The 12,165-nt window shown below is 35.8% G+C and overlaps 1 protein-coding gene across 1 annotated transcript in view; it reads right to left on the minus strand.

Moving 5' to 3' along the window:
- Nucleotides 1-1,278: 1,278 nt before the first annotated feature.
- spns2 (SPNS lysolipid transporter 2, sphingosine-1-phosphate) overlaps nt 1,279-12,165 on the minus strand; it is an 88,118-nt gene continuing 77,231 nt past the window's right edge. The window contains exons 11-13 of the mRNA XM_073840281.1: nt 10,448-10,611; nt 6,017-6,053; nt 1,279-4,180 (exon numbers count right to left, since the gene is read on the minus strand). Of these exons, the coding sequence (XP_073696382.1) occupies nt 4,169-4,180; nt 6,017-6,053; nt 10,448-10,611 (213 nt within the window). The 3' untranslated portion in view covers nt 1,279-4,168. The remainder of the gene's footprint in view (nt 4,181-6,016; nt 6,054-10,447; nt 10,612-12,165) is intronic.

Consider the following 12,165-nt stretch of genomic DNA (forward strand, 5'->3'; position numbering starts at 1 on the left):
ATTAAAGTATTAATTTCTTTAAAAAAACCCAGAAATAATAGAAATTTACTGACACTAAACTTTTGAACGGTAATGTATATTGTTAGAAAAGATTTATACGGCATTTAAAATAAATGCTGTTCTTTTTAACTTTTTTTATTCATTAAGAATCCAGATCTTTTAGAAATCATTCTAATATGCTCATTTATTACTTTTATTATCAATGTTGGCAAAAGATGTGCTGCCAAATATTTTTTAGAAGTCTGTGATACTTTTTTTTAGGATTCTTTGATGAATAAAAAATTAAAAAGAACAGCATTAATTCAAAGTATTTTGTAACAACACGTCTTAACAACAAGTCTTTGCTATCACTTTTTTATCGATTTCACACATTCTTGGTGAATAAAAGTATTATTAAAAGTATTTCTTTCAAAAAAGAAAGAATAAAAATTTACTGACCTTAAACTTTTGAACGTAGTGTATATTGTTAGAAAATATTTATATATTAATTAAATGCTGTTCTTTTTAAAGTTTTTATTCATTAAAGAATCCTGAAAATAGGATCACATTTTCCAAATAAATATTAATCAACAACTGTTTTCAGAATTGAAAATAAATCAGCATATTAGAATGATTTCTGAAGGATCATGTAACACAGTGAAGACTGGAGTAATGGCTGATGAAAATTCAGCTTTGGTCACAGGAATAAATTAATATTTCACAATATTACTTATTTCTGTATTTTTGATCAAATAAACACAACCTTGATGAGCATAAGAAACTTCTAAAAATCTTTCTCATTCCAGACTTAGTCTGCTGATCATTTTTATATTTTCCAAGGCTGAATTCATTTGATTAAAAATACAGTAAAAACAGAAGTACTGTTAATTTTATTTTATTACCATTTTCTATTATAAAACATATAAAACATTTAAAATATTTATTTTAATATGTAATTTATTTCTGTTATGACTAAACTTTTATTTTGTAACAATTCAATTAAAATCAATTCAGTAAATCTTTGCTGAATAATAATTTCTTTCCAAAAACAAAATCCTGCTGACCACAGACTCTTTAATGACACTTTTAATTTGTTATATAGACAAACATTAAATTAACTATAAATAGTGGTATATTTAAAAATAAGAAGAGTAAATAGATATCAACAGATTAATAAATTCTGTAAGGTCATGATACCTAATGCATAATGTTTTTAAGACATAAACCTTATGTGAAGTGACAAATCAAGTGCACTTGTGGTGAATAATGTAAAAAAAGACACTGTATTGCTGTGTTTTGATTAAATAAGTTTATTTTGATCAGTTACATATAGGTGTATATCCCTGTGGGAGCATCACAGTAAACGTCCTAGATACTTTTCTTTATAATCACACTTGCTCTAAAAAATAAAATCACCTTTTAATTTCTGCTTGACATCAGAAATAGGTTAATCTTTACAGAATTCTTGTATGACAAGAAAATGTACAATCTGAAATACTCAACTCTCACGATTCAGCAATTAAAATGATCTCATAAAACTGCTCATTAGCAGGAGCGTTTTGTCGATAAAACGAACTCGCCCGGCCTTACAAATATTAAGCCAGTCGTTCATCAGATCTAGATCACCGTGAGCGTTGCCTTTCAACAAACAAATCAACAATAGTCATATAATCATTGACAGCATGTAAAATAACTTTGAAAAGCTAGTAGCCAGGCAGTGAATGGGTAATAATCCCTCAAAGCTAGCACTTACAAAATGCCAGTGTAGAACTATTGAATTAGACAGTAAGAGAAAACCCCCTGATCAGCACATTATTCACACACCCAGTTGCTTGTGCAAAATAAATCAGGTAAAGTATCAGTTCATTGGTCTAACAAACATGTTGGTACACAATACATGTACTTTTGTATAAGTGTAAATCATGCTGCGTGTGTGAACTAGTAAAATAATCGGCTCCTGTGAAAACACAGTTCTCTGAGATGAACAACTGAGAGATTCTTCAAATGGTGACTAGGAGGCATTTTTAAACAAACAAAAAAGAACAACAATCAGAAACGGAACTGTACATAATATATACGACATCAGTTTTCCCTTATTCCATCTTATCAGCAAGGGTTGCAAATAAACAAATTAGAAACATAATAAATACATTGCATCAAAGCAGTTTAATATATTAAAATTGCTGCATAATATAGTTTATCTTTATAGTGTTTATATATAAAACTCATATTTGTAAAAAGAAAGAAAAAGACATCTGTAAAAGAATAATAATAATAATACAAAAAGCTTCATTAAGATAAATTTGCATGTGTAAACACATTGCATTGGACAGAATCACATTCAAAGGCTTCTCACCTGGCATGATGAAAGCTTAAAAGATATGACTGGCAAATAGGGACGGTAATTTCACATGATACGTTAAGTCAGACCTTCAAAACACAGATCGGCTTTTTTTCCACTTCAAGCTATAGGCAAGGTGCTTTTTCAAAATGGGGAAAAAGCCTCTATTTCTCCATGAGAAAAACAGATTTACATTTGAACGGCTTCAGACGCAGACAGATTTGGTAACACCAGGTTGCAGAAAAGTGACAGTGGTGTGTGTGTGTGTGTGCTCTGAGAAAATCTTGCTAAATATGAGGATATACAAATTATTGCCACTGTCAAAGCTTTCATGTTTGTTGATGAAATCATCTTTTAAATTGCATATATTACAAACTATATTCTGAAGCCAAACCACACAGGCCAATAAAAGCGAAAATTGATATTTTCTGCAATTTTTCCTTCTGACTTTAACTTTATCTCTTCATATCCTCACCTACTCAATGAAAAGCAAAGTGCTTTTCTTAGTGTATGCAACATTTTCAAATATCTGTTTTCTGATTTAAAAAATCCACAAAATTCACAGATTCCACAAAAAAAATTAATCTGGACTTAGTTTAACCTCAGAGTAAAAATTCTCCCTTTTGAAAACGGATAGATTGCAGTGTAGGTAATTAACTTGGCTGTGATACACTATCATCCTTTCTGTCTCTCCTTTTTCAATAAAGGGATATGTAAAAACAAATGAGCAAGGTAAGCCAGCATACAAAGACTTTCATTCTTAAAGACTGAGCCTGTGAATCTTATCCGCAGTTGAAATGAAGGTTTGCCTGTCTGGGTGGGTAACCCAGCACTGCGGAAGAAATTCCTCGCTGAAAACGCTAGACAAGTGACGATAACCTTGGCTTTGTTCGCTTGTTAACATTTTTCAGTATTTCTGCTCTCCTCTTGGCCATACTATGCGATTTATCCTGGCAGACTGTTCAGTAAAGTTCAGTATGAAAGCATTTACATGTTGTTTCTTCATTATAAAAAGGTAATATTTACAATCCAGTGTCCCTTTCAGCTATAGTTTATGAAGTCCCTCCAGTTTCATTTGTAAAAACACACAGTCAGAGCAAGAAGAGAAAAGATAATGATCGATTTCAGCGGTCTCAGGTGTCATGCGTGGCTGCATGACTTCACTTGCACTGCATTAAAATGGTAAGTGCTAAGAAAAAGAATGGAAAAATACATTTAATAATAAGCAAAGAAAAAGATCTTTTTGAAAGAAAAGTGATCAGGGACCAGACCTGTGCCTCTGCCAGATTTCTTAAGGCAGGGCTCACCGTGAAGTTTGTTTTTGTTGGGTATTTGATGTGATGCGATGTGAGTGATTCCTTCAGTTCTGTATATACAGATTTTTGTGGAGTTTGGCGTATTGGCGAGCCCCTCGTTGGCTGTGAGCATCATCGGTACTGGTCCCAATTAGGAATGTGATGCTATGGCACTTGGTGCAGATCGACAGGCAGCGTGACAGGACGGGAGCGTGTGTCCGTGCTGTGTTCAGTAGTATGGCACTGAGCGTGCTAGCGCACCCTCTTCCAAACACCCATTGGAGCCCACGTGGCTCTTTATATACATCATTAATAGCTGCACACCAGCTGCTGATTGGCTAACCTCTCGCCAGCTAAAGGTTTCCTAGGGCAAGCAAGGTGCGACTTCAGAACGGCCTTCACAGGATGAAACGAAAAAGCAGAGATGATATGATAGCGGTGCTCCAAGAGTATGTTGAGTGTGCGTATAGCTGCTAGTTTTAGTCCTTCTTTTTTTCTTCCTCCACTTGCCCATATTTTCATCCCACTTTTTCTTCATTAATTCAGCCACTTCTCATTTGGTAACCTGAGGGAATGAAAAGACAAAGAGGGGTCAGTCTGTGGCTGTTTGTAGTTGAATAAAACTTGGAGCAATAACATCCTAGTCTCTGGCTTCCCCACAGGATGTTTCATTTTAATTATTATAACTCAGTACCATCTGTCTCTGGTGCTGCTGGTGAGGTAAACCAACCCCCATCTTTACACACACGCTGCAACCAGAGCTTCTGTGAGCGTCCCACAGCTGCCCCACTGACATTACAATATGTGTCTGTCACAAACTTATTACAATAATTTTATTCAGGTTTATTTTAATATGGTAGAGAGAGGGAAAACAGTACACCATATCGCGGTTTGATTTAAATTTTCAATTTAAGTGTACTGACCTACTTTTAATTTTTTCATCCTAAATTTTAAAATTCTGTCATAGAGCATAGAGCCCTACATAACTCTCCTGTCAGCTCATATTGAACAGAATATGTATTAAGGAAATCCATTCATGCTTAACTGCCCAAAGAGTGAATGGCTGAAGGGCATATCTGGTTGTGATATTGTTTAATTAGAAGATGTTCTCTAAAAGGAAAGACAAGCTTTTTATGGAGAAGACTCTCCATTTTGTCATCATGCCATTATTTGTCCACTAGATTTAAGCACTCACTATGCAGTATCTCTTTAGCGACTAGCACGTCCTCCATCTGCTTTATAATCCAAGGGCAGCAGTCCATTTCTACATTGCTTTCCCTTTTCATCTCTCATTTGTTCTCTCTAATATCTTCTCATTGCTTTGGTTGCAAGCCCTTCCTGTCTGAAATCTTTGGCCTTAATCAAGGCTAATGTCACAATAGTGATCTTTCTCGTACCAGTACTCCTACTCCCGCTGTCACATCACTGTGCCTCCTCATAATTCCTTTTCTATTATCGGATGTGTGGGTGTCCGTCTGTTATGTAACTCTGCAGTTTCCTCTGCACTTTGTGCTTTGACCCCTATTGATCAGAGAACTTTTCCCATTTATATAAGTGACCGAGGCAGTATGTCTTGCCATCATGCACTTATGCTAATTTATATGCCTCTGACAGGTTAACCCTCAAGGCCATGGTCTACGCTACATCCAACTGGAAACATTTCATTGATTTCTTGTTAAACTGCAGTCAGTTCAAGCTGTTAACCTAATAAAGAGCGGTAGTTTTGCTAATTAGAAAGTGCTGTAGAGGAGTAGGACTGCTAACTTGGGACAGCCTGTCTGCAGAATAAAAATACATGACCACATTTAACAGTTACTATCCGCCCTCTCAGTCAAATAGTTGGGGGACTAGTTATTTTTAGTGTACTGCTCCCATACACATTGTCCTCCACCTAAAAAACTGGCAACCAGGGAAGCCTATTTCCTGATGTTGTTAGATGTTTTCTTTTTCTTTCTTTTGATGCTTTGCCGTTTTTCTTTTTGGGGCATACAAAGTCAGGGTAATTATACAAACAGGCTCATAACAGTGAGTGTGAGAGCCTGATAAGAGAAAGAGGGGAAGGGGCCAGGAACATGAGCCAGATTTGAGATTATCAGCTGATGAAATAACTGCTACTCAAAATATGTATTATATTGAAAAGGTGATGCTACTATGAGCCCAAAGCCTATTCCATTCTATTCTATTCTATTCTATTCTATTCTAGGTGGTATGTTATTATTTTTCCCTTTACAGTCCAGAATACCATTTCATAAATAAGCTTGAACCATTGTTTTCTCTATTTTAAAAGGTCAACAGGATAACAGTTTATAACCGTGTAAGGGGAAGAAGTGTGTGTGTGTGTGTGTGTGTGTGTGGGGGGGGGGGGGCTTTGTTGGAGACTTGCGGGAATTTGAGGTCTTACCTTAACTGTGGACGGCGGTCGGGAAAGCTGGTTTACTCTGGAGAAATAAAAGAGAAAAACACAATAATGAGGGACAAATAGTGTATATACAGTATATGTGCCATGCTTTTCATAACTGTACACAAGACATCAGCAGGATCTCTTACACTACATTTACACTAGTGCATTTTCATTTTAATACGCATAATTTTTGCTAAGGGTTACAACTGTCTGCAATTTTCGACCCTCAAAAACGGAGACTTCGAAAACGCTGCAGATCCCGTTTTAGTTTGAAAACTCTGGGGTTGCCTTTTAAAAATGCTGGCATGGCTGCCCATGAAAGACATTAACTATGTTTAAGACAGTATTTGGTCAAGAGCAATAAGAGATTTTCTCTCTTTTGTTGTTTGATTAACATGAATGACTGCTGTCACTTTAAGACATGCCCGGATCTAACACACTGTTACATGTTTTTTTCTCAGCTGTTTGCTTTCACTTAAGACCTAAATTACTGTGTTTATGAGGATGCTTGCGAAGACGGGTATTTTCACACATACAAGTGTGTGTATTTCACCATTCAAGGCCTATAAAGCGACAAATATAACTTGGTTCAGTACTCCTGCGCTCTATAAACAGTGTTCTGAGAAATGAGAAACTGACAACTCTTTACCATTAAAAAAAACCCCAGCAATGCTGCTGATTGCATTTCAATGGCTTAAAAACACAATGCTTAAAAATGCATGCAACCGTAAGTTTCATGACCATGTAGCACAGCAGCGTCATGTGAGCGTGTAACTGCAAAAGAGACGATAGTTGAAAATCTCTACCGGTTGACACATTTCTAGCAGTTCACGAGTTCATACTTACATATAATAAACTGAGAATGGGTTATGCGTATTTGGCGAAATTCCCGTTAGGACGGAAAATAGTTGTAAGTGTGGAGAAGGGGTGGCGGAGGGATGCTAAAAAACTGTCAAGGAACAGAGGTAAGGCATGCGGTATAAATACACATTTGTTAATTAGGTTGATTACTGATTGCGCTCCTTGTGTTCATCCAGGTTAATTATCTGAACGTGCTCCTCCCGAACTTTGTTAATAAAACATCATTTAATTGTGTCTACCAGTATATCGCCAACCCCTACAACGTAGTTAATTTTTTAGGGCTCTGGTTTGATAGTTTGATAGCTTTAATTTACAAAGCAAATTCACAGCAGCAGCTGAATGAAATATGACCGTTTAGATGCAAAGCTCTGATTAAAATGAGGTACAGCAGTGGTTTGATTCATTGTGACCACATGCGGTCAGGGTAGTGACAGAAGTTGGTAAGGATCCAGATTCTTAATGCGAGAAACACTAATTCTTATAGAAGTACTTTAGTTCTCCTCATTATCTCAGCATTTTCACTTCTCTCTTTTTTGCTCTATGATAAAATGTTTGGTTCTTGCCTTCTTGTAATTTCATTCACTCAATTGGAAATCTCAATGGGGAAACTTCACAGGCAGCTAGTGCTTTAACACATAGTTCAGGACTGCTTATATCTACAGTACGTCCCCATGGACACCATGCCAACTGATGCCAGGCGGCGAAGGATATGAGACAAATGCGTGCGTGTGTATTTTTGCGTGACTGCCTGGGTGCACAGTGCTTTCCCCAGTGCTATAAATAGCTCCCTCACGGCCCAAAACAGCTAACAGACTAGAAATAAAGTACTCTTCAAGCTCAATATATATTCCTCCGCTCCAGTGAATGCCTTTCATTTTGCATGCTGTGTCTATAAATAGAGTTAGACAAACAAGAATGCTTTATTCGTGTAACAAGATATTTGTGAATAAAGAACCACTGGGCTTGAAACAGCACAGTTAAAATTCTATTTTTAGACTGGATGATGATTCGTGATGATGCAATGCTTATGAAAAATTATGAGAAGGGTGTTATGTAAGCGTATTTGTTGGAAATATTAAGTGTATAATTGCACAGGCTCATAACAGCTGGATATAAGCTGCATCCACAAATATAACTGCTTTAATCTGTAGCTGCTGCTTTTGGCTAGCATTATATAGCAGCTCATTACAAGATATATAGCTGCAATTCAGTGGCTGCATAAAACCAATGGTGTGGCAAAATGTCTGTATAATCTGCAACCAACAGTGGGAGTAAATGCTTTGAAAAGGTGTTTTCTATCATGTATTCTAAATATAAAGGTAAAGTTCTTTGTCATATTTTAAATTGAAAGGTGGATTTGCTATAAATGTATTCTAAATTTAAGGTTCTTTTTTTTATCTTATTCTAAATTTCAAAGTGAAATATGTAATTTATTCTAAATTTAAAGGTGACGTTTTATTACCATATTTTAAATTGAAAAGTGAGGTATTTTTGTTATACAGAGTATATAGAATATAAGGGGACAGCTAGTCATTCATAGTATTATTTCCCTAAAACAAGCACTGTGGCTCTTTAAAAACATTGTTCTGTTTGTATGAGTATCTGACCAGCTTGGCATAGCAACACTGTCTCCACCAATTGTGTGAGTTTTGGGCAGGGCTATCTGTTTATCTGACCAGTAGTAGAAGTGGAAAGTGTTCAGGGAAACCTACTTGAAAATAGTCAGTTATAAATTATTCTGTTTGACACAACACCTTTAAACATCACTGTATTTTTTTGTCAACATTTATTCATGTTAGGATTGATTTATTTAAGACCTGCCGTATCTGTAGTTTCAAGTGCACTATTTGTATTTCACTACTTTTGATATATAGCAGGAAAAAGAACATTTAATAATCCGACTGAGTAGCTCCATGTGAAAAATTACTCTAATGATTAATCTGCCTGTTGTGATAGATGGCGAGACGAGAAGAAAAGTCAACCTCCTGGGCTGTCTCTGAAACCTATCGTGGGAAGATCTTCCACAGTAATCCAACATACCACCCTGCCTAAAAATGTCCCCAAGCAGACAGGAAGGAAGTCATTTTTGAGTGGCAACACACACAGGAAATCCACTTGATAAAAGACGGCCGCAAAACAGAAAGTGAGTCGCAAAGTTCGGATATCATGTTTGCCTTTACCTTTTAAGGGAATGGGATTTTTTCCATAACCAAACCGGCATATGTTTTAGATGAAGGTCTGTTTTAAAATGCCTATGTTTAAATATACATATATAGGACAAAGTATCCTATGATAGTTTATGTATGCCATGTTAAACTGAAATGACATGTCTGGGTAACTTGAATAGCAAGAGACAACATTGGGGTTTATTTGATATTCAATTCCTGTTTTTACTGGACAAAGTTTTAAAAAATGCTGCTTTTAAAAAATTGCTTCATTATATTGCTTGTAAAAAAAAAAAAAAAACATCACTTTAGTTGTCTTTGCCTAATGCTAGTCTATTAAAATTACATTTACTTTAAAGGATTAGTTCACTTACAGAATAAAAATCTCCTGATAATTTATTCACCCCCATGTCATCCAAGATGTACATTTCTTTCTTTCTTGAGTAGAAAAGAAATTAATTTGATGAAAACATTCCAGGATTTTTCTCCATATAGTGGACTTCAATGGGAGCCAATGAGTTGAAGGTCAGTTTGCAGTTTCAATGCAGCTTCAAGCGGCTCTACGCGATCCTAGCCGAGGAATAAGGGCCTATCTAGCAAAACTATTGGTAATTTTCTAAATATATATATATATATATATATATATATACACATACTTTTTAACCACAAATGTGTGACGTTCTAACTTGATTCCATGCTCACACATCACAGAGCATTTGTGGTTAAAAAGTATATAAATTTAGTTAAAATTTTTAGAAAATAAGTGATCGTTTTGCTAGATAAGACCCTTATTCCTCTGCTGGGATCATGTAGAGCCCTTTGAAGCTGCACTGAAACTGCAGTTTGGCCCTTCAACCCATTGGCTCCCATTGAAGTCCGCTATATGAAGAAAAAAAATCCTGGAATGTTTTCCTCAAAAAAACTAGAAAAAAAAAAAAAAAAGTATTTTCATGAACTAAGTGAACTAATCCTTTAAAATCTTTCCTATATTGATTTGAGTAAGAGAATCTCTTGAATCTACTAAAAGTCATCTGAAAACCACATGAAGTGTAATTTTTCTGTAGGCAGACCACTTCCGCAGAATTTCTTTGTTTGAGAATACATCTAGATCTCTGTCCATCTATCCATCCCGCTCATCCTCATGGATTAACTATCCACCTGAGGCTATTCACCAGGCACACAAAGATGGCCAAGGCTACCAAAAATCACCATGGCAACCGCTATTCTCCGGATTGTCATTGTCAGTGGAGGAAATGGGAAATGATAACCCCGTTTAGGAATGTAAAGTAAGGAACTCTTGAAACGGAAACACCTTTAATTCTTTAGATAGTTTTCAGAATAATGACGTAAAAGATTAGACTGAATTACAGCTTTCAAGGTTATGAGTACAGGTCTAGGCACTTACTGTTTCTCCGCTTTGTCCCGATCGTCGAGGAAGAAAAGGGCGGTGGCCAGGAAGAACATCCCCCCCAAAACGATGACAAAGGGGCAGAGCATGAGGGCATAGCCCAAGCTCAGGAACTGCCACAACGATGACGTAGCGTAGCTCTCCTGCAGCGCGTCTGATATCTGCAGGAACACACAGAGACACAAACAAAAGAGCACTCATTAGCAAACAAAGGAAAAGTCTGCTGCGAGCCGTCAGCGACATTAATGTAATAATTATCTTCCTAATATTGTCTTCAAGAGCTGTGCTTTGTCAGTCAGTTACTGGGTGAACGGTTAATTATGTTAACTTGTCTAAAGCTATTGGTTTCTGTTGAACAGCAAGTCAATATATCTATAAAAAGACAATAAACATTAATTAAACTATTGATTCAATCAAGATGTTTCGTTTTAATTTTACAAACTGATTTAATTTTATGCTGTGCACGATTCACTCAGTAGTCAGCAACTGGTTCTTCTTAATGTTAAAGACCACATGATGTGTTTCCTATGTGATATTAGCAGGGAACATTGTCATCTAGAGAGCATTTGATTGCACAAAAATACTACAAAAAGAGTAGTGCCGGATGAGTCAGCAATATTTTTGTTCCATTTTCCTGGAAGATCATTTTTAAATGCCTACATCTGCTAAAAATAAATTGTCAACTTGTAGGAGTACACTAAAGGCCACAAAACTCAGTTCTTGATTTCATACGTTCTTTAGAACCAAGCCCACTATTTATAACAGAACAGTAAACAAGATGTTTCTAGTGCTAAAATGCCTTGTTCTGGCTATTCTAAAATGGCATGTTATTAGAAATTAAAGCTAAAGTTATATTTTGAGACACTAAAGCAGCATTAAAAAGATGTTTAGCAGGGCTAATAAACTCCTCAGAGTCCATCTTACTCACTTTAGCATGGCTAATCCTTTATCAGCACTAGTGTGTAAGTCTCATGGGTTGGGTAGGAATGCTTACTCTAAAAGGTGTGTGAGTAGGTGCTGACAGTAAGGTCTCTGTGTCTTCGTATTTACTTAACCATATTTTGGAGACAAATGTGTATCCAGAAGTAAGGTAAATCGGACAAAATCTCCTTTAGGGATGTCCTAATTTGTAAATCCCGTATAAAAATGTGACCCTGGCCTGGACCACAAAACCAGTCTTAAGTAGAACGGGTATATTTGTAGCAATAGCCAAAAATACACTGTATGGGTCAAAATGATCCATTTTCTTTTATGCCAACAGGTCATTAGGATATTAAGTAAAGATCATGTTCCATTAATATAGTTTGTAAATTTCCTGCCGTAAATATATCAAAACTTAATTTTTGATTACTAATATGCATGGCTAAGAACTTCATTTGGACAATTTTAAGGCGATTTTCTCAATATTTAGATTTTTTGCACCCTCAGATTCCAGATTTTGCAGATATTCCAAATATTGTTCTATTCCCTTTTTTAACAAGGCTTTATTATTCAGCTTTCAGATTATGTATAAATCTCTTATTAGTAGTTTTGTGGTCCAGGGTCACAAGTAAGCAAATGTTTTTTTTTTTTAGTAATGGAGAAAGTTTTATGTTAGGGTTAGGTTATAGTATCTAATAACTAGCTGTATATAAAACAATAGAAGTCTACAGAATATCCCCATGTAGATAGCTAAGCAAACGTGTGTTTTTGTGTGTGTAAGCAGACCACACTTC

The sequence above is a fragment of the Garra rufa genome, chromosome 5 (assembly GCF_049309525.1).
Source record: "Garra rufa chromosome 5, GarRuf1.0, whole genome shotgun sequence".
Taxonomy (NCBI): Eukaryota; Metazoa; Chordata; class Actinopteri; order Cypriniformes; family Cyprinidae; genus Garra; species Garra rufa.